General features: G+C 30.5%; 1 protein-coding gene across 8 annotated transcripts in view; it reads right to left on the bottom strand.

The window, feature by feature from the left end:
- Nucleotides 1-2,396: 2,396 nt before the first annotated feature.
- The window catches only part of LOC143234079 (tRNA methyltransferase 10 homolog A-like), a 47,822-nt gene continuing 22,664 nt past the window's right edge, over nt 2,397-27,554 (bottom strand). For 5 of the 8 annotated variants that reach the window (XM_076471127.1, XM_076471128.1, XM_076471131.1 and 2 more), the window contains 5 exons: nt 26,594-26,665; nt 9,967-10,038; nt 7,240-7,386; nt 5,841-5,946; nt 2,397-3,500 (listed from right to left, as the gene is read on the bottom strand). In XM_076471127.1, coding sequence (XP_076327242.1) covers nt 3,400-3,500; nt 5,841-5,946; nt 7,240-7,386; nt 9,967-10,038; nt 26,594-26,665 — 498 coding nt within the window. In that variant the 3' untranslated portion in view covers nt 2,397-3,399. Of the gene's footprint in view, nt 3,501-5,826; nt 5,947-7,239; nt 7,387-9,966; nt 10,039-26,593; nt 26,666-27,554 lie in introns of all 8 variants that reach the window. The other 3 variants (XM_076471132.1, XM_076471133.1, XM_076471134.1) reach the window with 3 other exon arrangements.

Raw genomic sequence — 27,554 nt, 5'->3', positions numbered from 1 at the left:
TGCTATTTAACACACTACCCTGAAATGACATTTAATTATAGATCATTAAAACATTCATGGTACTTGATTTTTAAAAAAAACATAGCTATTTGAAATTTTCTTGTGGTCCAGCTTAAGATTTTTATAATTGTTCACTACACTCTGGCAAAAAAGCATGAACTTAGATGGACATATTGGTTTGAAAGTGACAGTGACTTTCTAACATAGACATGTTAATTTCTCAGTACCATGCCCCAACAATTTCATTATCTAACTGGTAACATTTAGAATAAGTTCAAAAATGTGTTTCAAAAGGGGGAACCTCAATCAAGTGTGCAAGTAGGAAGTGAATGGGTTGTCATATAATCACGTACGACTGATGAAGAACTAGTTCTTGCAAAAGTGGATACTTCCAGTTAGAAAAAAGTGCCTTATTGGTTGAACAAGTAAAGAGGTTTCTGTAGAGCATACACATTTACATCTATTATAGGTGATGGTTTAAATAACCTTTAAGGTTGTCACATTAAATTATCTTCCATTATCTTCATATTTTAAAAATATTTTGAATTATGAAATATGAAAATTTACTTTATTAACTGTATATCTATGCCAAGTGTATTGGTATAAATTGTTAACAAAGTAGTTTAATTAGATCTTGAATGTAACTCTTAAAAATCATTCATGAGATGAACATAGGTTAAAAACCATTCCACTTAAGTCACAAAAACTATAAGCATTGAGAGTCCCCTTATCAAACAGACTTGGAGTGTCTCATTAACATGAAGTTTCCAAAGCAAAGTTCAGGAGCAGAATGAAACCCTAGCTGAACTTGTGAATTAGATGGAAAGGCTTGCCCAGTTATCTTATTTAGGTGTTTCATGTGAAATGATAGATTATAAATTTGAATCAATTAAAGTCACAGATAAACAACTAAATGCATATCTATAATTTATGAGGTTAATAAATTAAGTATTCTGAAATACTAATTACATTTAATGGAAGTCTAGAAGTAATTAAAAATTAATTAGACAAGAGGTTACTTGGAATGAAAGAAAAGACCCAAAATACAATGGGTGTTTCAACTGCAAAAGATACTGCCATTAACTGCCAAAAATAAAAGTTTCTTCCAAAGGTTGAAGTAAAATGACACTTATAAGTGTAGAAAACACAGACATTACAGTTGAGACAATAGATAACAACCCATTAGAAAATTTTAATTATCTGGACATAAAGGGCACAGTTCAATAATAAGACTTCATCTGTACCAATCATATGGACCTCATCATTTAAGGCAAAAAGAATGGGTATGGATTCATCAATGATGAACCTTGTAATATACTAATTGACACTGGTTTCATAGCTATCATTATTTTATCTTATTTGGATACTTCATATCTGGAGCAAGAAGGTGGATTGATACAAATTGCAAGTAATCATGAAGTTCTTGCAAAAAGAAAGAGGAACTCTCTTTACTGAAGAAAGCTTCTTTACATAATGCACAAATAATTTACAGAGAAGTAGGCTGCATACTGAGAATAGGCTTTATGCCAAAACACATATGCAACATTAGACTAAATTTTAACAGAACAAAGACTGATCAAGAAATCTCTTCAAATTACATGATCATTGCATCATCAAAGACTAGACTTCAGTGACAGATTGAAATTAAGGTGCAACAAAGCATAATATTGAAAGTCATGTGGCACAAAGCAAAGGTGATCTGCTATCATTGTCTTTGGAAGTACACTAGCTGAACCAATGGCAAACCAATCTATTGAGGTAATTTCCAGAATGGAGCCTTAACCATCTACTTGATGAGAACTTTCTCACTGACAAGACAACATGTGTTGATAAAAGGAAAACATCCAGTCCATCTTTATATAATAAATCATGGAAAAAGGTTTGCTGTGATAAAAATTTTGACCATAATTGGTTTTACACATTAATTATTAATGTAATGACCATCATTTATTAATAGTAATGTTGATTATCAATAATTAATATAATGTTAACTTTGAAAGTTTAAGTATTATGAACAATTATTTTTTCTGTGTATTAGAATTATTTAAGGGACTTTACATTATTAGTTTATTTTAGCTTGGTACTGTAAATTTTGAGTTTCTGTTTCAATGATGTACAAGAAACATGGATAAGTTAGCAAATGAGTGACTAATATTACTTGTGAAGTCAGGCCTATCACTTGGTTACCATTAAGTAACATGAAAGGATATGGAATTTGTAGAACATCCAGTTAAAAAAAATTAAAATGCTTTCTTTTCTTTAAGTGGACATGTTTCTTCCTTATTTTTACTGAATAATGAAACATAATTACATTATAAAAGGCAACTTTCCACTTATGTGGAACAGCCAACAAAAATAATTGTCAGGAGATAGAATAAACAATGGATACATGAAGATATTGTTTAACTGAAATAAAAGTTTAATCTTACAGAAAACTTCATACATACATTGGGTAAATGGCCAGGTCACAGATTATTTTAAATCACCAATGACTGGAGAGAAGAGAACAAGCTAGTAGTCCCACTGCTATAAAATGACTTTATTCATCTCTTTAGACTGAATTATGGTGTTGATTGTCATTTTAATAATGCACCCAGAGCTGAAGTTGTAAAAGTATGTCCAAAAGTATCATGATACAAACTCCTTGACCTTTCAATCCACAGCTACACATGTTAATCACTAAACCACTCATGACCTTTTCAATAATTTAATATTAAAGGCTTAAGCATTGAGTCTTTTTGGTATTTCCAATGGTATAATAAATAAATGTTTTAAATAGCTACAAGTTTAACACCCCAAATATTTACTATAACTCCCTATTATACTCATTTTATCCCTACACCTTTCATTACTTCATCAAAACTACATTTTAAACTTAATATACACATGAATTTAAGTGTTTGTCCTTAAATGACCTCTAAAAATTATTCACTACAAAGAATATGTGAATTAAATAATTTTGCTAAGCACATTATCAAAACTAATCATTGTTTAGCTAAGTACATTAATTAATAACTCATTAAACTTTTATAAAACTTTTGGTCAGATTATTAATGCCATTATTCCATATAATTAGTTCACAAGATTGTAGTGTCCACATGGAAATTAAAGTCAAAGAAAAAATTTTAAATTCTGCATAATTGGTACTATTCTAGTTTAAGAACTAGTTGTTACTTTCTAACTATATACTGTTTAACTGTAAACTTCTCATTTAAAACAGTAGTTTTGTTTTACAAACTCTTATAGAAAAGTTTTATTGAAACAGCATTCTCCTGTTTCAAAAAAATATCAACTTTTGTAAAGTTTGATTCACTGCCTTGAAATAACTTTTGTTGGCCTTAATTCTTCTAGATGTAAGGAACTTGTAACATGGTATCCTAATCTTGTCAAACCAAGCAATCAGACTTCTTTAGGAATAGCTCCTTTCCTTTGGGGAAGTACACTAAGAAATGCCTCCTGCCAGCTTTTGCCTTCACTTACTCGCAGAAGAATTTCAAATACTGACATATCAGAAAATAGAACAGTTAGAAGGTTACAATGAAATAAAAGACATTCAGAAATGAAAATACTAGTTATAAAAATTGAAACATATTAATATCAGCATACTTGAATATATATATATATTTTAAATGTCTAAGTGAAAAATACTTAGTATGAAATTTTGTCTTTTAATTGTTTTTATATGATGAACATAATTTTACTACCATATTGAACATATTACAAATTAAAATAATTTTCAAAAATTTCACTTTAATCACTGTGAAACTTCTAGCACATTTTATTAAAACAATTTAATTGTCACTAAAACTTTGGTTTTAGTTTCCAGTTAGTATTTATACTTGCAGAGATCTGCAAAATATTTTGCAGTCAAATAAGCATTTTTATTGCAACATTACTTATTTATAATACAAAATTATAATCACACACAATGAAATCTATAAATCCATTTGTTTTAGGTGTAACATTAGTTAAGCCTTTATTAAATGGCCTGTGTTGAATAACAAGATAAATTAACACTTGTGTACTTTGTTTGCTTTATTTTAGTTACGGTTAAAATTTACCAATAATTAATACTATCAGTAAATAAAATTACAATGTTATTCTTTTCTTTTAATCTATGATTAACTTTTAATATGTTGTACAAAATGTCCATTAAAGTATATTTACATCTGCCTTTTGTTTACATCGGTTAAACTGCATAGCCATGTGCATCTGGATGGGAAGGTGCACACATATTTTCAAAACAGAAAAAAACTAAGTATTATTATGAAAGACTTCTGCTTAATTTGATTTAACTTAATAAAACTTCATAGTTTCAGATGTCTATGAAGTTTAACACATGTTTGGTGACCCATCTTAAAACTTCATCTTGCATCAACTTACACATTTTGCTTTCATTCACACACATACAAGACCCTTTCTCACTTTTTTACACAAGACATCTCTCTGGGTTTCAATAGTAATTTGTATATTGTTACCTTTTATATGTATCTTTTAAATAACTTGATGCCTAACTACCCACCAAAGTTTCTGTGGTATTGCATCCTGTAGTTGTAAAGCACATCCATACAATTTATATCAAGTTAACTAAAAATACACAGTGGACAGTGTGAATTTTTCAACAATGATAACTGTATATTTTTACTTCACCTTTCTCCTGTCATAATTCATATCAACAGGCCACACATTTATTGTATTTCACCCAATGAGATTTATTTCACTGCAAATAGCCAAAGCAGTGTTTTTCAGAAATAAACTGGATAAAATACTATTAGGTGAAAATTTTTATTATTATTTAATATACATAAAAGTATTTAATTTGGTTAGTTGTTTAGGTCTGTAACTATAATTATTACTTTCACTGAAAATTCTTTAGTGTGTAAAGCAGATTGTTTGTCATTGTAAATTTAAGTTTCAACTTTATCTACGTGTAATATATACAATTGTATATACACACACAAACCAAAGGTCTACACTCTTTGTATGGTAAACAAATTTTTATGTGAAAGAAATAATTCACTGCTGATAGTTAAGCTATTAATGTTTTAATAAGGCAGTGTGTATATATATGTTTTTGATGATCATTTAACCTTTGAACCTACCAATACTTAAATAGTTCTTCTTGGGTCTTTTGTAGATGGCAACAGATTAGCAGCCAAAACATATAAAATCTAGTTAAATATATATACAAGTTACTAATAATGATGATGACTTATTCCTCCAGTTAAAATGAGCTTTGTATTAAGTAATATTCCACATTTTTTTATTAATATAACTTAAAGTGTACATCTGCTGTCAAATTTATTATATAAACCTTGTATCTATGGTGTTGATTAAACTTCTTCATTGCTAGACAATTAGAATGTTTGATGTTCCAATTTTACATCCAACATATGTAAAATTAACCCAGATAATGTATTTATTTTTCCCTGTAACATAAAAACATCCTAATTAAATAATATAGTATTTAGATTCTTGATTTTTGGTTATAACAATGTCACTGGTTTTATACTTTCAATAGTTTCACTCTATCATTCTGAAAGAAAAATGTTATATACTTGAGTTGGATAAAGAACAAGTGCTTTCTAGTGAAATATGAGCAATTATCAAGGGTATAGTTAGGCTTGGCATTTGTGGCTTTACCAAAGTTTTATTTTTGTATTGGTTTTTGTTTAAGTATAATGTCTTTTACTTTATGATACATTATTACTTGACTTGTTGCAGGTAAATATAACAGTGTGAGGTTTTGAGTAGTTTTAAACATTCAATGTGAAACAAGAAATGGTTATATACAGTTTAATTGAAAAACTATTAAAAAATAAATACCTGTTAAACCTTACCATGATCAATAGTAAGTACCTTTCTTGTCTGCATTTTAATGAATTCATCAATTGGTAAACGTGCATGGTTTATCCCCTTTTCTATTGCTTTTCTGTAACATAAACCCTAGAAGAATAAAGTTTTAAAACATAATAAGGCAATATTTTCTTACTAAAAAGGTAAATCCAATTTTCACCAATAATGCCAATAAATAAAAATGTTAGGGTATAGCGAGTAAGTTTCAAGTAAAATAAAAAGAATGATATAACACACTACGTAATAATTTAAATAATTCTCTAAATGCAAAACAAACATGACAAGATACAAGAAACCTAAAACAAGTAATAAACAAAAATATCTTAAATAAATATAAAATGTGTTTCTTCAATACAAATTTGTATTTTATTTTAGTTTCTCTACAATAACTTTAATTGGACAGTCAATTGGACTGACCTTGTAACCATCATAAAAAATATGACATAAATCAAAAATTACCTTTTATTTATTTATGGAATGATTGCAGATTTCTAAGTAGCTAAAAGATTGTTATAGTCTTTTCCTGTTTATACCCAATTTTACTGTTTTATTTCTCTTACTGTACATTACTGTATTGAATGATGTAATACAGGAGCTAGTAGCAAGCACACCTCATAAAGAGATAAGGTTCTAATTTTACATTCTAGCTACACTTATAACAATAAACAAAAAATATGCATGAAAAATAAGAACTTTAATACTTACATTTGATCTCACTTGTTTGCTGTCAATTGCCTTTGAAATTTAAGCCTAATTTTTTATAACAATGGTACTAGTACATTAAATAGTCTTGGTTTACTTAAATAGTGCACTTAAGAACATATAATAATAATAATAAGTACAAAGCAAACAATGACTTATAACTATTATAATTTAGACAGCCTTCTAATTAAGACAAGAGAGCTTAAATTAATTCCTTTAGCTATGTGTGATATTTCCTAATGCCATTTAATCCAAAACATTACTTGTGTTGCCGAAATTAAACTTATAAATACTTTTCTATCATAGTGTATCTAAAACAAAAACCATATGCTGTCCAAAGCTCATTTCCTGACCTTACATTTACCTGTGCAAATCTCAAAGAATAACAATCTGACCTAAATATACCTTAGTCAATCTATCAAAAACAGAATTTTTTTTCCTGTGTAAGCCATATCATTAATAGGCTTTTGATAACCTATATAACTCAAAATTCCCAGAGAAAGGCAACCTAAATATGCAATTTGAAATTATGTGTAATACAACATAAAATGAATATTTTGAAATTAGACAGTGATAAATTGCAACAGAAAAATTTCCTACAAGAAAGTAGTGAAATTATTTCAAAAGTATAAAAACTGCAGTTTGTGGAATAGCCAGAAAATGTTACATTATGAAACTTACTTTATGCCTATTATGATCAACAAGACCACCAATAACATATACTTTGGAAGCTTCCAATTTTTCAACAATATTTACAGATTCACTGGTGAGATATACTACTCGGTCTTTCCCAAAACAATCAATGTAATCCTCTTCGTGAAAGCACACCTGTAGTAAATGAGCAAGGTTATATGTCAAACCTGACCTGAATATCTATCAAAGAACAAACTACATTACATATCTGCAATCATTAATTTTAGCTCAGTTGGTAAAGCACTCATTTGGAAAGCAAACAGTTCTAGGTTTGATACTGAGCTAAAGAAATAAAAAATTAGATTTTCAAAAAAAATAATACCAACTACTGCATTCCTATGACACTAAGGTAAAGCCTGAGGAACATGAAAAAAGAAAAAATGCACAGTTTGAATTGTTTAAAAAGTTCCTTATAAATGGTTGCTAGTTAGTTAGTCCTTTAGACCAATTAGTAAAACATTTGCATCGAGTGTAAAAGATTAAAAGTTAACATCAGCTTGCAGGAAATAAAAATGTTTTATATAAATCATCTGCCTGGTAGGCTTCTTAGGGCTAGGTGAAGTTTACAATAACAAATGCAAGTTTCCATGTTTATCATTGCATCTAAGTTGTTTAAAAAAAGACCTTCATTCAAAGGAATATTATCTATTTTCTGTAGTGCACATTGATGTATAGAAGAAACCAATGCTAGAAATAAATTATCTTATAACTCCAAAATGTTTTTTTTAACTCCCAATTGTGAAAAACAGACCTAAATTTAAAAAAAAGAAAAAAAACATCAGAGCCAAAAAACAGATTGGAGGCACCAAACTATATAACAATAATCTGATAATACAGTCTAATAGAGCTTCATCTGATTGTAAAACTATACTCTAAACAAAATCTGTAAAATGCCTTGCCAGGAACATAAACACAGAAAGTAAGAAGGCTGCTTCATCCGTAGCATTTGTAGTTGCTCCTTATCTTTGGATTCATGCTTAAACAAAGCAAATAATATTAACTGGAAGCAAAGAAATGATGCTGAAAGTCGAGAAAATAGAGAACTGAAAAGGACAAGTGCACCAAGAAGTCAAACTGAATTAGATTAGAAGATAGCAAGGTGTAAGATATTTATTTTGGAGAAGATGGAAACACTGAAGCATCTATAACTATTACTGCTATAAACAGTCATAACTCTTCTCATACTTCATGGATTTCAAATCTGAAAAAAACAGATTCTAAATAGTATAGTCAAGTAATTTATTTTTACCAATCAGCACCTTCTGGAAAATACTATTTCAAAATCTGGTGTGATACTTATAGGGGTTGGTTTTTCATGACCAAGAATCTTAATTAGACAATGTTTTAAAACAAAATATTGAGTATCTAGTTAAATGAAACAACATTTGTGGTTTTGAAAGCATTTATTGTTCAAAACATTGTCAAAATGCTTGGAAAAATGAAAATCTGTAGGTTGTTCATTTCCAGTATTAATAAAGGGATATCATTCAAAGATTTATATATTGTAGGCATAACAATATCATGCCATGACTTTTTACATTACTACAGAAAAGTATAAATTTATAAATGCACATAAAGTATTATGCATTTAATACTCTAGTTAATAAAGCAGATTCTTACTACAAGTTCATATTCATTTTCTAAAACAATAATTTACTTTTTGAAACTTGTGCTTCTGTGTACAATAGTAGTAAATTGTGTTGATCCAGCATATTGACATTTACTCATGTTCATTTATTTGTTTTGACGCTACAGTATGCAAGTTACATATCACAACAGATAGAATAGTAGATATAACTAAACAGGTCATAAAATATTAAATCATCCATAAGAAGTTAACAATAAATGATCCTCAACTTATTAAGATAGCTGACAAAGAAAGAGGATATGATAAAAACACAAATGTATTCAAATGTAACATTTCTAAACCAATACTGTCCTGGCAGTGTTCAAGAATCATATTGTGTTCACTATTTTAAGATATATATTCTTTTATAATGACAGATTATGTGTTAGGCTAGGGGTTCCCAAGTAGCAGTCTGCAAGAAAATTGGGGATGGAGGGTAGGCATAGCAAATACACAATACTGAGAAGGTACTCAATAACTACAGTATGTTGGAGGAAGCTTGTGCAGATAAATATGAGAACTCATGTGTGAGGCTACAACATGAAATACCAGAGTTCAATTAATAACTCTTCCTTACATGTTGAAAGGAAAGTTAAGGCAATTTTTACCTATTTTGTTACCAAAAAGTTAAATAGTTATGAATATTTGGCTTCTTTGCTCACACTGTCTGATAAAAACTTTGGTAGATAAATCAAAGATTATTAAAATATATTTTAAGCTGATAAAAGATTGTTAAAATTTATCAATTTATATTTTTATGAAAATAATAACTGTATATTAATATTAGAAAGTTTGTTTAATCTCTTCAACAAGTTAAAATATAAACAGAAGGAGATCACTTGTTTTATAGTTTAAACAAGGAATAACTACTATCGTTTGAAAATTTGTCTTTTATATATATATATATATATATATATATATACACACACACAAACACAAGCTTTTAAATTATAAAACAACATGTAATAATGTACACAGAAGGCTAAATTAAAAACAGAACAAAAACAGCATTCTATACAAGTTGCATTTGAACATTAAATTTTAATTATGAATACTTTCAAATTCTTTATAAAAATATGTTTACTTACATCCCAGTTCACTATCCCTGGATATTTAGATAAATTTTCTCGGACTGCTCCACTAAAGCTAGTAATGTATAGCTGTAAAGAAAAAAAAACATCCATAATATACTGTTGTACCTATTAATAACAAAAAATACTATTAAATATAAAACTCTGTTCTACAAATACTACAAATTTTCATTTTGAAGGCTGTCAAAATATCGTTTCAAGATTTTACTGGCTTCAAGTAACTACACACTTTAATCATCAGCATTTATCCCAACTTCAATCAACAACTTATTAACTCAAACTTATATAAGAAATATTTTTCAATGTTAGCTTCAAATAATCCTCATTAAGTGAAAAGGAATGGGTTGCATAGTTTACCTTCTTTTACACTTTCAGGAAATCCTGAAAATGCTTGTGAAAGTGATATTTTTAAAATAATACTCGAGCTGTCATGCTTTTTTAATGTCATGCCCAAACATGACAGTTGACAGTCTGCCATGTTGTAATGTATATTCATAAATATAACTATCAGTTAAAACATTTGATCAGTTGGGTCACCTATTATGCCAATACTATATAAACTATTTGTATAGCAATCAATTCAACTGCAACATAAAATCTAAAAATACAGTGAAACACTTAAAATTGCAAAGAAAAATAATGATCTGGTCAATACTGAATACTAAAGTATTTGTCCCTTATAAACATTTTTTTTTGTATTTTTATATAAGCCTAAACAGGTAAAACCTGGAAAGAAAGAATGATAAAATTACCATAGGAAAAGAACAGAAAGCAGGAAGCAAAATTTTACTTAAATACAATTGAAATGGAGTACTAAAAGAGTAATTCATGCATCAAAATATATCTGTGGGTGAGATGAAGAACATTTACAAAATGTTCAATAAAAAAACCAAAGCTTTCAGGTAGCTTAAATATAAATGAGCTGTACCACACTGAGAAAGCACTAAACCAACTACGAATAGGTATAAAAAATTCAAAGAGAGTCATCATATCTTAAGAACCAACAGAATAAGATAACAAAAGTTCAATATGAGTAGATTAACCAGACAAAGTAAACCTATCCATATATGATGAAAATAAAGGATGTCTTTTGTAAAAGTTGTTGTTATCGTTCCACAAAAAACCACCTAGTAACATGAAGCAGTTTGATTTGTTTGGCTTCTTTTGAATTGTGCACAAAGTTGCATAAGGACTGACTGTGTTAGCTGTCCCTAATTCAGCAGTGTAAGACTAGAGGGAAGGCAGCTAGTCATCATCACTCACTGCCAACTCACTCTTGGGCTACTCTTTTACCAACAAAGAGTGGGATTGCCACAACATTATAATGCCCCCACAGCTAAAAGGGCAAACATGTTTAGTGTGATGGGGATTCAAATTCGTGACCCTCAGATTACGAGTCGAATGTCTTAGCCACATGGCCATACCAGGCAATATGAAGTGCCTCAACTATGTACTTTAGGATGTCGGATCTCTCAGGTAATGCTAAACAAAGTTAGGAAATAAAAAATAAAAAAGTAATAAAAATATATTGTACAAGATGCACAAATTTCTGAAATAAAATTACAAAAAGAAATGGATCCAAATGAGTAGGAAATAACACAGCAAAAATGCACCAAAGTATAGAGTAAAATTCTCACATTCCTAAATTTCTATAGAAATGTGCAAGTCAGGGCTACTATCAAAAAGAAATTTATATATCTATATAATCATGAAGATCTACTACAATTAATTAATTTGTCAAATACTTAGTAAAGAAAGCATAAGTAATTTTCTGTCATGGTAAATCTTGAAATAGTTAATAAACTGTTCATTTATTTTTATCAGTTTGATAAAAACACATTATTTTAGGTAGTGAAAGAAAAATATATTTCTAAAACTGTGTGAACACAGAAGAGTCCAAAACTATGTGGTCAGCATGCTGAACACATACAAATCAGCAGTTTTCAAATACATTATAAAAGACATGGAGACAAAACTGTCTCAAAATATCATATATTTTTTACAATGTTATACTTATAACAGTTTTATTGTTATATACTTCTTAATAAAATAATTAAAATGTAAAAATTAGAAACTTATTAGGCTTGATAAAACTGAAATGAAAAAAAAACTTTCTATGATCTGTCTTGAAATAATGCACACAGATTGCCTTTCTGTAATGTAACTTGAGTTATTTATCCTAAGTTCTTGCCAGAAAAGATTTTGCATCTCTTGATGACGAGAAACCCACTTGAAATACAAATGTATCTCAGAATGGCTGATATGGATATAAACACTTTTATTGATAAGGAAAGAACAATGTTTCGACCTTCTGAAGGTGACCAAGAAAGTTGATAAGGTTAAGAGGTTTAAAGCTCTTAAGATAAATAATTTGTGGAATTGTATGACACAATCTGCAGTGGTTCAGAAAAAATAAAGGTATTTTAGTTTTATTTCACATATTCAAATTTTTTCATTTAATGTACGTTGATGATTTCACTAAAGAAAACAAAGGTAATGTACATGGCTTTTCCAGAAGTGTTCCTGATATTCATTCAGGAGGTTCTATAAATTAGGCAAATGGAATGTGAAAACTGTAATATAAAGCATTTTTATTATTAATATGGAAATCACCTCATAACTCAGACATTATATAAAGGCTTTAGTAAAAATACTTCATTAAAAAGACTGATTGTCTGTGTGCAACACTTAAAATGTTCACTAAATACCTAAAAAAATTCTTTAATATACCTTTAGCCAGGGGTGTAGATCCTGGGGGGATGAGGGGATGCATCCCTCTTCATTTTAGGTAGGGGAGATGGTGCATACAATCATCTACCTACATTTTGTATGTAGTGTAAGATATAGTAAAATTTTCATCACAACAGATTGAACAGAGTATGAAATTCGAAAATATTACTCCCACGCATAAACTCCAGTGATCTAGATCTGTCAGGCCATTTGTAGCTTGTAGCTGCATCAATCTTATGTGTATATTGTGCAGTTTTCCTACACCATTTGTTCTTATGCATGTCTAGCCGGTTTTATTGTTGAATGCCTTACTCTTCTTAGCTGCCGAAGCCGCTGACCATAGTGTACGTTTAGTGTACAGTTAACAACAGTTTCAGGCCGCTCGAATCCAGATGCACCCTACACCATCCCCCTCCGCTCCCTTTTAGTCTGAGTCTCGATTTTACAACAGGGCTCATTAGACCTGTGGTTCTGGCCCTCATTAATCCATGGAATTTCAGATTATCACTGCCCTCTAATAAAATGCTGGTGCTTTAAGGTAAAAGAACAATATATTTTCTTATCATAGATAGTAAAAAATTATGTATTTTCTTGTATAATTAGAACACAAAAGCAGCAATTTCAACGGCCTGAAGCCTCTACTTGAATTGTATTGATAGATTTTGTTTAGGTGTTTTTATTTAATAGACGTACTTATAGACATTATATCACAATGTTTGCCTTTTGATGAGCTTTAACAGGAATACAATATATTTGTGATTGTTTGAGTATTTTTCAGAAACTTACAATTACTTGTGTTGTAACTAGCACACATTATTGTCCCAGCAATGCCCAGGAGGTCAGTCGGCTCAGTATTCACTGTGAGGTTCGTGCATTCAACTTAAATACATTGTACAGTTCAGTCCTACTTCCATTCTGTTCTATCTTCGTTTGTTGTACATTAGAGTTTTCAATAAAGACTGTATTTTAGCTTGTTCAGTCATCTGGGAAACAGATTCCAATTATGACAAGCAAGCATCTGAAACATTCCGATATCAGACAGTTCTGAAAGCCAGTTACTAGTACTACAAGTGACAATGCAGATGCAGATAATCCAACAACATCAAACAAAGGAATAGAAACTTGCCATACAGAAGAAATACCATGTTCATCAGAGGACGAGTCTGAAAATGCTTGTGCAACTATTGCACATCATGAACCACCAGACAGTTGTGAAACAAGTTTGTGCAGTAATGAAAAATCTGACACTCCACAGATACACAGATGTGGAAAGCCACATCATCCAGACACACAACTAATACCATGACAGAAAGCAAAATCTCAAAATATCAACTTCCAGGGCAAGTGGTTTGATGAGTTCCCATGGCTGCACTTTGACAATCAGACTCAAAAAGTCATATGCTTTCATTGTGCCAAGGCAGACAATAAAGGCCTTTCTTGCAGGGCAATTGGAGAGGCCAGTGGAGTATACCTTCATATCCACCAGTGTTTGCAACTGGAAAAAATCAAAACAGAAATTCAACAAAAACCAATCCTCCTCTCAGCACAGATTCGTTATATTTCCAGATGGTTCACTTGATGTAACTCCAGTGACTGTCCAGCTACATGATGGAAAAAAGAAGCAGCAGGAAGAATGCAAAAGAAGTCTAGTCAAAATATTCCAAAGTTTACGTTTCTCATTGCATCAAGGTTTAGCATTACGTGGACATACTGATACAGAGAGGAACTTACTGCAGTTAATGAAGCTCCTAGAAGAGGAAGATCCTGAGTTGACGGCCTACTTGTTAAAGAAAACCACATTCACATCACCCCAGGCTCAGAGTGAAATAATGGAGATGTTCAGCCATCAAATACTGAGGAACATAACACACGAAGTGCAGCAAAATAAAATCTTTGCATTAATGGTTGATGGCACTCAAGATGTTACAGGTGCCGAACAGGAAGCAATATGTGTACGATACGTAGATGAGAACCTTGATGTCCATGAGACATTTCTCGGTTTGTACAGTGTTTCCAATACAACTGGTGAAACAATATCCTTGACTATACTTGATGTACTGACTAGACTCAATTTACTACTGTCAGGATTAAGAGCACAAACTTATGATGGAGCCACTGACATGAGTGGTGCGTACAGTAGATGCCAGGCAAAAATAAAAGAGAAGCAACCGTCAGCTTTGTTTTTTCACTGCGGAGCACACATGGCTAATTTAATAATGCAACATGCAGTTGAAGCTTGTGAATGTCTTCGAGATTCTATCCAGTGGGTACATGAACTTGGTGTCTTGCTTCAGAGGTCAGGCAAATACAAGACAAGAAAATATTGTATCATCAGACAGCCACAATGGTCCAGTTGAATACATCTGCCCACTGTGTTCAACACACTGGTTGTGCTGCCTATCTGCAATTACATGTGGTAATGATCACTACAGTGGCATTGTTGATTCTTTGACTGAATTAGCAAATGAAAAATCAGATGTAGCAGTGAAAGCAGGAGGTCTGCTGGACAGATTTGACAAAGGAAAGACAGCTGCATTAGAGGAACTAAACCGTGCATTCCAAGCAAAATCAGCGATAGTATCTCGCATGATTGAAGCACCTGTAATGACAGTTGAGCAACTGCAGGTATTGCGAACAGAAAAATTACAACAAGATATTTGATGAAGCTGAGAAAAAGGTAACTTCCCTAGATCTGGTGCCTACTGAACTACCACGCATTTGCAGACCCCCCACACCATTCTGCAACAGCTAGAGATAAATATAGAAGTTCTTATGAAAGAATTCATAAACAGATTATCACAAAGGAGGTCTATGTTTGAGAACATGTAGATTAGAGGACTAAATGAATCTTACTTAATGAAAAGTATGAATAATTATGTGCTACATTGTATTGATGTGTAATTTTCAAGAGTTTGCAAAGACATTTTAATTAACAACATGAACAGTTTTTCAGTAGATATAAACTTATCAAGGGTAATTACTAATTTTATTAATATTTGAAAATGTTATTCATGCAATGAAAGTTATTAGTAACCTTGTCAAGCATAATGGCCATCTTTTATACTGTGCAGTGTGCAGGAATACATTCATGTGGCAGTTAATTTGTGACACATTTGTCTTTATTCTATTAACATTTTGAAAACTGTTCACAACACCTCATTTATACAAACATACATGGAAACCTTGAAGTATTGTGGCAACAAGATTACTCTGTGACTGCATGTTTACAGCTTTCAGGTTCATGTAATCAGAGATTACCAATTTGCAAATTGAACAGTCCAGATAAGTGGTTGCAAGAATCATCCCCCCAATCGAGTGTAAAAAATCTACGTCCCTGCCTTTAGCAATTTATTGTTATACAAGTACATAAAAACTTTTAAAAATGAACTAAATGTAAGCATGACTAATATTTGTCTTTCAAAAAACAATGGAAAGAAGACAGTATGGGTGGCATTAGCACAGGTACACGTAGAATATTAGCAGACAAAGAAAGATAAATTAAACTCAGCTTTGATTCAATGGTTATACAGATATTGTTACGTGTTACTTTTTGCCTGTGCTATTATGAAGGTATGACTCAAATACCGTCGTAACTATATTTTTTGCATTGTTTTTGAAGGATGGAATTGGCCATCCCTATTTTTACTTTCAATTTGAAAGGTGTTGTTTCACTTGATTTTTTAAAGCACTGTTTTAATAGACACAGAGAAGTTGTATTTATAAAAAAGTTCTATATACAATGAGGTTTCAACTAATATTTATTGTTTAGCTATTATTGGCTGATAGTTTCTGTTTCATCCCACACTTTTGGAAGAAAGCTAACTTCAAGGGGTAGTGACAACATCATTTTCACTAGAATTATGTCCTTTTTTTTTTCCTTTACTACTACTGATTAATAGTACTTGTAAAAATGGATACTCCCTTTTGAAACTATGTCATCTCAGTAAAATTTTTTGACACCATTGTTTTCTTTAAGTTATGTAATAAAACAGAAGCAGAAGAAAGAACAAGAAGAAATTCTTGATATTTTAAAGATAATTACAGAAGTTGTGACACAGTCATTACATACTGATATAAAAGGAAACAATGTAGAGTATTATAAAGTTCTAATGACCTACTTAAGAGTTATTTAAAATAGTATTTTAATCAACAATGCAAGCCATCCATACACTGGAAGTGTTATCATCTGCTTAATGTAGTTTCACAGCTACATGACCATTCAAATTGACCAAAACCACCTTCATATGCTTAATAATATAAAACAAATGTAAGCTCTAATGAGACTACACTCCCTGTTTCTTCAGCATTCTTTTAATAATGAGCAAGTTAATATGAGTAAAATAAATATATAATAATATCAATAAGGAATTCAGTGTTACAATAAATAATTAATTTAGTATTAAAAAAATCTTTAATCCTTTTCAGTTGTGATGAGGACTGTAACTCTGACACTTCAATTACAAAATAAATGTGGATCTTCAACTACAACAAAATGTTAAAAGTAAAACAACATTATTATTTAAACGTGTGTTTCAGGTAAAGGCATCAGTGATAAAGCAAAAATGCTACAGACCTTTAAGTATAGCTAAAAGTTAAAGCAAAGACAATGTGGCTACAAACAGCATTCATTATTTACTTTAATATTTCTCTTATGTCTTGTACGCTAGGCATTCAGTACATTTTACTGAAGAATTGCAGCTGCAGATAAATCATCTGTACTTCATCATAATGGTCTCTGCTCCAATAAATGGATGACACTGTTACATATAATGTTTTGGTGTAGCATATTATTTTCAAACAATTTCTGTTTAAGTAATGGGCATTATACAAATCATAAGATCAAACCTTCATGCCAGGGGCATCTAATGTGTGTTTATTATTATTCAAATGTTCTCAAATTGTTTCTGTTAACAAGAAAAACAAACATCTACATTGTTTGAATGCTATCTGCCAAACCTTTAAATGTTTAAAACGATCTTCAAATTCATGGTTAGTAAATGAACTTTCAAAAACAGCCCTAGTTGTGACAAATAAAACTGGAACAAAATTACATTTCCCCACTTTAATCCAGTTCACAATATATTTGTTGTCATGTGATCTGCTAACATAAACAGCATCTCAACCACATTATATGTCTGCTATATCCCAGCTGACCTAAAAGATCACTGGTATGGGGTAAAATGGCTCGTCAGTACTGGATGTAGCGGATATGATATGGTTATACAGTAAAATCTGTCTAAGCCAGAAACTACATTGGGTGGAAACCTGTACAACCCGGAAATATTAAAGTTTTGCAGCATTATCTTAAAGTTTCTTTTATGAAAGGCCCTCTATATGGTGGAACCTGTGCACACGAACAGAAAACTTTCACCTACCTCATCTATCAACAAGTAGGATTAGAACCTGAGTAAGGCAGAAAAAAATGTTTTTGATTGAATATTAATAAATTCTTGTTTAATTAATAATTTGTTTAAATATTAATAAATTCTCATACATTTTGTTACAATAAGTATTGGTTAAATATATTCTGTTCTTTTTTCTGTCGTCATTATTTTTGCAGTTAAATTAGATTCATGATTTCCAGAAATATATTTGTCTATTAAGTGGAAAATTCTACTCTTTAAATAATTCTCACACAAAAAATAAATTCCTATCTTCCCTAATTTTAAAATTTAGGAAAATTTACCATGGATAATAGGTAAAAGTGAAAATCTGAGCTGTTTCAAAAATTTAAGGAAGAATCAACTTCCTGTGGAATGGAAAGCAAATAATAAAGTGTGGATGACAAGTGCTATATTTGAGGAATGTTTGAACAAATTAAACAGAAGAATGAAACAAGAAAATAGGAATATTCTACTTTTCCTTGATAATGCAACTTGTCATCCAAAAGTTCAACTTTCAAATGTTTGTTTAGTCTTTCTACCTCTATGTACACCCATCAGTTCTACAACCATTAGACAATGGAATTATGCAGTGTATAAAAATGAAATACAGAAAACTGATGCTTTAGCATATTATTGCAAACATGAACGACTGTAAGAGAGCATCTGAAATGACCATGAAAACTGATGCATTAGATGCAATAGCATTTTTAAGTCATTCAATCAAATGCATGAAAAATGAATGTGTAATAAAGTGCTTTTGAAACTGTGGATTTATTCTTGATAATTGTAGAGAAGTTGTTGTTATGATGATTCTAGTGAAATCCAAACTCTGATTGAGAAGATTGATGCAGATGATTCTGTGAATGCAGAAAGTTTTGTGATGTTGACAAGAATGTTTTAACAGAAACTGATGAAATTGATTTAAAATATATAACAGAATTGCAAGATGGTAACAGTGTGAGATATTCAGAAGATGAACAAAATGGAAAAGATAGTGATAAAATGAAAATCCCTACTTTATCACAAGTGTTAAGTTATATTAAATGCTCTCAAGTCATATGCAAAAATGAAGGGGGAAAATTAACTTCATGAAAAGACCATAGAATTTGCATTCTCTTTTAACCGTATGAGAAAGCCCATTAAAAACACTAAACAGTTGAAATTGAACACTTTCTTCAAATAAATTTGATTAAGATTTTGTGTACTTTTGTATATTTCGAATGTCTATTTTTGTTCTTATTCTATTAAATATAGAATAAACAGTATAATAACTTTATTCACAAACGTCTTACTTTGCTTGAGTCAAGCAAGTATAACGTTCCGCTCTAAAATTATATATAATTAAGGAAATGCATGTTCACTATGTCTAAGCTGGAAAACCTACTTAAACTGGAAATTTTACTTGGTCCCATAGGATTCCACCTCAGACAGGTTTTACCGTATATTATTATACACCCTTCTTTTCTTTTACACCAAAGTTTTTATAAATAATTAAAATAAAATTCACTAGTTATCTTTTTAGCATAACATAAAATCATAGGACCACAAGATGCCTCTTTTTCAACTTAGGCTGTGTCATCCATGAAACTATACTAAATTGAAAAAAAAAACACAAAAAGCTGTTGTTATTCAAATGTCTATTAAGCCTTCCCTCGAACTTTAAATCTACAACATTTAACAAATGTCATGAAATCAATTTTAAAAGCCAACTACACTGTTAGAAAAATAAAACCCCAAATTGAAGAGGACTCCTACCATACCATGTCAAAATTTTCTCCATAACACTATTAACTCTTTCATTATGGGCTGGGTGGAATCTGACCAGCTCATGATCACAAATGTATCCATACAATTTTACTTTCAGAATGTTGACTATCCAGCATGTGAAGCAACTTTTATTTTGAGATTAGAAATGCTTTTCTTTGTTTCAAAGCTGTCAAGATTTGTTTTTGTAATTCCTATATCATACTAAAGAAAACATCAAAAGATTTTTGAATAAAACTTTACATTTTATCTGTTATTTTGTTAAACTATATGTGGTGTTAGTCAATTTGACGGTCTTTATAACCATCATAAAAATCAGAAAGTAAATCTAAATTACTCTTTCTTCTCTTCTAGAATGACTGAAGGAGACCACAAATATTGATTCTGTGTAGCTTGATTGTTATAAAAGCATACATCTCTATATATTTATTAATTTTTATTGACCTTTGAACTGTGTTTGACTAGAAATACTCTGACACAAGTTGAAAATTACATATGCACGTCACATTACTGTACTGAATAGCATAAGGCAAAAGCTACTCACTAGTATACCCTACAAAGACTTTTATTTTCATTTCATTATCTTACAGAATAAGTTTTTATTTTTATGATTTCAGTTACATTTATAATAATAAATAAAACATATGAAAAATACATAATCCTACAACTAGATATCAAACACTCTTTTCATTAAACCTTTATATTTTATCTGTTGTTTCCTCTACTGTTACATAATACTTGATTTTGCAGCCTGTATAATGAAAATAAAGTTTGGAATATGTAAAATATATAGTATTATTAGATTGATTACAAAGTTTCAAACAGTTTATACTACTCTCCTTATCACACTTTGTTTCTGTAGTAATTTTACTGTTAGGAAATGATTTAGAAACTATACAAAACAAAGTAAATAACACTGTTCATATATTGTCTTTACCAATACAGAATAAGTAAAATCCTTGAGAGATTCTTTTAATCTTTTATTAACTGTTATTAACTGTCCATGCATCAATCCAGAAAGTTAGTAAGTGGATGCATGCTACAAAAATTATGTGAATTTTGGCTCTGAGAGCACAGTAGAGTAAGATCTGCCAGGTTCTTTACAGTTCAATTGTTGCAATAAGAACTGTCTAAAGTACTTTATAAAAGTGAAAGACAGTATTTATGATATGGCTCAGTACAAATTTGTATCTGATCCAATACACTTAAGGATTTGTATGCTAATTACTTTCCTGGATGGTTAGAATTTAATGTTGGTATAGGTTTGTATGTTAGTGCTTATGAATATCCTGTTTCTTATATTACCATGCTTATAAAGTAACCAATAAATGTGTAGTTTCCAGTGATATAAATACAGCTCATTTTAATTGAGCTAGTATTCTTGACTTTAAAAACAAATCATTTACCAGCAAATTGCAAGTTCAGCTAGGTGTTTACGTATTACCTGCAAGCAAGTAAACTTGGATACCATACATTACACGTGTGTACATATAATAATTTTCAAATAAATACTTAAATTTTAGTTATTATTATCAAACATAGAACAGTAAATAAAAACATCTGGAAAACAATAATCTCTATTACTTACAATGCTATGAAGTCATTGTTTGCACCCTGAACTATACTTGCTAAGCCTTGTTGAAATTCACACATGGAGATGGAAAAATTATATTTTTTGTAGATTTTGTATAAACATTTGTGAAACAAAGAAATGTTAAATTACTATACTGATACCAGAAAAATCAACTGTAATTTATCAACCTTCATAACTAAATTATTTTTTGTCTAAAAATATAATTTCTATGCATAAAATAGCCTTAATACTAATACTTCAAAGTCTCCAATGATATAAATGTTTTTTCTTATAAATAAGAGTGACAGAATTATGTAGAAGAGATATATAGCTTTTGATAGGTTATAAAATTACTAGTATACCAGTGTAGGTGTAGATTAACAAGTCTTCTCAAATAATGACATGGTGGGTGGAGCAAATATGGTGGACTCCCAAAATATCATATCTCAAGCAAACAGAAATGATAGGAGGTTCTTATTTTAATTTTAGCTTGCCAATATTGGACATTTGAGTTTATAATTTGTACAAAACTACAAATGTTGTATTGTGGGCAACATAAAGTGTAATTTTACCAATCCCGTAAATCAATATTTAGCCTTTTTTTATTTTAATATTTACTTTCAAGTAAAAAAAACTGACTAATATATAATACGGAAATTTGAGTTATAATCTACAGTTTGATTTTAAACTTACTGACATACAACTGTAACATAATAGTTAAATAAAGTGCTGAATGTTAGCCAACAAACATGATGGCATGCCCTCTGACCCCTACACCAGCCTTGATAGGGTTAAGGTTGTACTTAAAATTCAAATTATTATAACCCACATTTTTTATGATTAAAAGTTATCTGTCATTTACTTGCTCAACTCATTGAATGATCTAAATCCTTAATATCATCAGCAATTTTAAGCAATTTATTGACTTTTCTTTGTCTATGTTGTTTATTTAAATCTTAAAGATAGACAGTCTCAAGATTGAGCCATGAGATACTCCCTATGTAATACAATTCAACATGACAGAAGTTCATTTATACAACCTTATGTGTTTTCCCATTCAGCTACTTTTCTATTAAATGAGCTAACTTATCCTCCACATGTTTAGAGATACATATTTAACAAGCTTTTTAAGTAGCACCTTGTGAAATGATTTCTGAAAATCTAGATGCTCCAAATCCACACCCTTATCTTCATCCAGATAATGAACAACCTCTTCAAAAAACATCAAAAGATTAGTAAGGTAAGATTTCTTCAAGTATATTGACTATCTAACAAAATATTAGGCTTTGTTGAATGATTCACAAAGCATTATTATTACATATTTACAAACTTTCCTCCAACTGATGTAAAACTAACAGGCCTATAATTACTTGGACAATTTGTAACACCTCTTGAAAATAGAAGTAATATTAGTCAAATTCAAATTCTGTTATACCTGCCCACTAGCCAAGAACTTACAAACAAAAAAAAAGCTACAAGTAACTTGCACATTGAATTATTAACCTGTTTCAAAACCCTTGGGAAATGACTGATCTGGTATTTTCATTGTTCTTTAAATTTTCCAATTTTTTTTGAACAAGCTCAGAATATATGTGATAATTTTAATTGATTTTGTGTCATTCTAGCAACTGTTTAAGATGAAGAACACTGCTTGAATATTCATTAACTCTTTTCCTATGGGTAGATCAATGTGTACGTCTCATCTTTTAAAGTTATGTTTAAATTTAATTTCACTGCTTTATGATCTATGTATACGAATAAACTTGACATCAAAACAAATACCTGAGAATGAAAAAATATTTTCAAACTGTCATACATTTATAATGAAGTTTTTCACTACCACTCAAGCTGTCTCAAAACTTTTATTTTCATAGATAGCTACTTCTCGAACAACTTTTAACAGTTCTTACAGATTTTGTTGTTAGATTTAGTGCTTTAATGATTTTTACTAAAAGTAAACATTATTTACATTGAACAGATTATCCTTAACCATAACTTTTTTGTTTTAACTGAATAAACACTTGCCAAGAATACACCAGCATTAGCATTTTAGAGAATGAAATATACAATAATCCAGCTGGTGGTACAAAAGAATTACAAAACTGATTGTGCCTTCCAAACTTCCATAATAATTTGTTTTTAATAATGATCTGGAGATGAACGGGTGCTTAGTTTTCTGTAATGTATTCTTCAAGAAATATTTTCCTACACATTTTAGGTTGATTTTTACACTAATCTTGATTTTAGTTAATAAACCTGGACTAATTTTAAGATAACTTTGGGCTAGAAATACTGTACAAATTTGATAACACAGAATTCCTTATAGTTTATCTCAATAATGAATGTAAATTTAAGAGGTCAGTGTAAGTTTAAAGCATAAGTGAAAGAGATGGGTTAACTCATCAGAAAGTGGATAAAGTTGAACAAGAAATGCTCAAAGAAAAACATATAAACCACAGTTTACTAAAATAAAACAAAACTTATTTATAGGATATGATTATGTGTACCAGTCTGCTTCTCCTTGATATCACTCATTTAGTTACTTAGGTTATTAGCTGTAATTTTCTCATGTTTGTATTTTCATTCAATGTGATATTTTAAAATACTTGCAATTACATGAATTTTGGTACATTTTGTACTGATTTTAATTTATTTCTGAACTGTACTTTGATTATTTCTATTCTATTTTCCATTATAAATGAATCACAGTTAATATTTTGATTTTGTATTTTTGCTGTCTTCTTTCATTCTGCCTATCTTAAGAATCTGGCTCTGTCAATCAAGTGCTATTTAATTGTTTAATTGTAATAAATTTTAAGGTCACCCAAGTAAAGTTGAAGACAACAAAGGAAAAAGTTAAAATATACTTCACAGCAAATCTAAGCTAGTATAATCTTAATTTTGAAGTATCAAAATTCCATCTTAAAAATGTTCTACCTTACTTTCATTTTCAAATTTAAGACAGTATGTGTTATCACTTGGTTGTTATGCCTTCTATTAATTCAGTTATGTTGAAAGTTATGTTTACATTTAGACTTGTATCGTGTATTTCACCTTAGTTTCTGTATTTTATTTGGTTCTCTTTTTTTTGTGTAAAGACTGTATTTTTCAGTCAATTAATTTATTGAAATAGAACAGTTGACACAAGACCCTCACTTGCACTTTCATCTTGTGAACTTCAGCTTCCATGTCTTTGCAGTCACTCCTTTTGAAACTTTTATCCAATTGCTTTTAAAATCATCACCTTTTCTTTATTAGTGGTTTAACTGCCAAATTAAACCTTGTTTACTGTAGATATAATGGCATATAAATGTAAAAAAATGTAATACCACAGGTTTAATAGAACAAACCACCAGGAAAAACTGGTACACAGCTAGTGGTCAATCCATAACTCTGAGATTTAGCCACAATATAGATTTTGCTTGTGCCAGATGGGAAAAGTAGTTTCCAGATAGTTTTAGTTGTTAAGACTTGACTTGCCAGCAGTAGCTAGTGTTAATCCATCAACTCTGAAGACAGTCCTCTTTTAAGAAGCCAAAAGTAAGAATGTGGTGCAACTACAATCAAAACTAAATTCTTTCTAAATTCTGCTTCAGATGTATCAGAATGTTGCTATTCAAGTGATGCAACCATACTTAATGTAAACTACATCTTGCCAATTACAGAGAAACACATCAGTTGAAACTGAACAACAACAGTGGTTATGAAGTGTACTAGCTTCATCTCACCTTACAGAAAATAGAACAGTAACACAAAACCAAAGTTACTTCACTATATAGCTCTAAAATTAACAACGAAAATGTATTTCCAATACATTCTTATTTCTGTTCACATAATAGCTTTTCTTGACTTGTACTGCCCTCTATATGATAATTTTAGTTGATTACTAACCTTGATACTCTCACCCACCCTCAACTGTTTTCATGTGAGGCAACTGCATAACAGCATGCAAATAAAAAAGTGATAATTCTCCACCAATAGGAGTGAAACACAACCCCTAGCACAGGTGATTCCTTCTATGCAGCTTAGTTCAACTTCACTTTGAAATTAAGACAGAAAAAAAAGCACTAGAAGTAGAGAGGAGTTACAAACCTATTGAAAATACATTTTCAATGTACGAAAATGTTAACTTCTAGTACAATTTCTTACCTCTACTCACATGATAGTTAAAATTTCCTACTGACTTAGTGAAGGAACCAATCTAAATACCTAGAATAGACCTCTTCAGGAAGCTCCCTAATGAAGCTTAACAGATGTGTGAGTAAAGAATATGCAAGACACATCCATGGAAGATCGCACCACTTCTGAGCCAGGTATACTCTTCGTCCATGAAAATGCAGTGTTACAATAAAAGTGGAAACACAGAAGGGACCCTGAATTAAATAGAGAGACTGCTGGTGTAGAGTGGCTAAAATGCAGTTAACTGTAAGAAGGAATGCAAGTTAAAAGAAAAGATGAGGAATCAAAAGAAATAGAAGACAAAGATAAAATGTAACAAACCTGGATGATAAACTCTAGGAAAGGAGGATGAGGTCTGGTGCATCCACTGGAGCTAATGTGACTGTGTGGCATAGAATGGGAAAAGAAACAGGAGAAAACATGTGACGGTAGGATGGAGAATCAAAACAAATTTACACATATAAAGGGCAGTATAAGTTGAGAAAAGCTATTATTTAAGAGGAGGTGAGATGTGATACTGGAATTTGGTATGAAACTCTAGAGATTACAACAAACGTTCATCATAAAAGTTTTCTTCAACTCTGGAAAACCCTCAAAAACACCATAACGAAATTAAAACAGCCCATCAATAAGTTAAACAAAAAGAAATAATCTACAAAATACAATGTTTATGTAAAATATACATATTGAAAAAACTAAAAACAATAAAGACTGAAGAATTTAACTTTCATGGCAGATACATACAGCTTTCAAAGCATGTTAAACTTGTGCCTAAATTTATTGTATTATGAGTTAGACTTGTTTCAAACTTTTATTTCTACACTTTTTTGAGTTACCTTGTATGTGAAGGATAGTATTTTATTAATTTATGCACTCAAGGACTAAAATGAAACACAGGTAGAGGTATGTACTGTTTCTTTATAACTTTAGTGTACATAACAGTTTTAACTTTGCAAAAGAGTAACTGAGGTAATATCAAGTAAGATTTAATTACCTGAAGTGGAGCAGGAGCTCTTCTGTTCATCGAGTAACAATGTTGGAGTTGTTTAAAACATTTTGATCGCTCCTGGGAAATAAATTATAAGATTGCTTTACAAAATAAGAACAAAAAGTGTTTGAGCATTTCTTAAAAATATGCATGTATTTGAATACTTTTTACAATTCTACTTTAGAATGATTTAAATTTTTGTAGTTCACAATCAAGTCCTGAAAATTAATATAGACATTTGCCACAAAATTACTGCATTTCTCCAAGAGATTTTTGTCAAAAAATATTGTATGTATGTACTCTCACATTACATTTTAAAGAACTTTCTTTCATAAAATTTTAATTCATTACATGTATGACATAGAAAGAGCAATTTCCAGAGAAAAATTTATTGTGTGTGTAATACCACTGTTTAGAAAAGGGCATTTATTCTACTTACTTCATTCGAAAATTAAAATGTTAGTGCTAATATATTCTGTAAGCAATTATGATGGGCCCAGCATGACCAAGCGTGTTAAGGCGTGCGACTCGTAATCTGAGGGTCGCGGGTTTGCATCCCCTTCACGCCAAACATGCTCGCCCTTTCAGCCGTGAGGGCGTTATAATGTGACGGTCAATCCCATTATTCATTGGTAAAAGAGTAGCCCAAGAGTTGGCGGTAGGTGGTGAATGGTGATGACTAGCTGCCTTCCCTCTAGTCTTACACTGGTAAATTAGGGACGGCTAGCACAGATAGCCCTCGAGTAGTTTTGTGCAAAATTCTAAAAAAACAAACAATTATGACATTAAAGACTTGAAAAATAATACAGTTAAATTGATTTTACTCCCCTTTTATATGTGACAAGTACAGAAGTATATGCATTCAGCTGTAGACCTGTGATACTTCTAAAACAGATTCAATTTCTGAATGTAAATACTTAAGCTTTTCGATAAAAGAAAATAACATATGAAACACCAAATATTATTG

This window comes from Tachypleus tridentatus, chromosome 12, assembly GCF_004210375.1.
Source record: "Tachypleus tridentatus isolate NWPU-2018 chromosome 12, ASM421037v1, whole genome shotgun sequence".
NCBI lineage: Eukaryota > Metazoa > Arthropoda > Merostomata > Xiphosura > Limulidae > Tachypleus > Tachypleus tridentatus.
The sequence above is the reverse complement of the archived record's forward strand: the minus strand, read 5'-3'. Positions and strand labels throughout refer to the sequence as shown.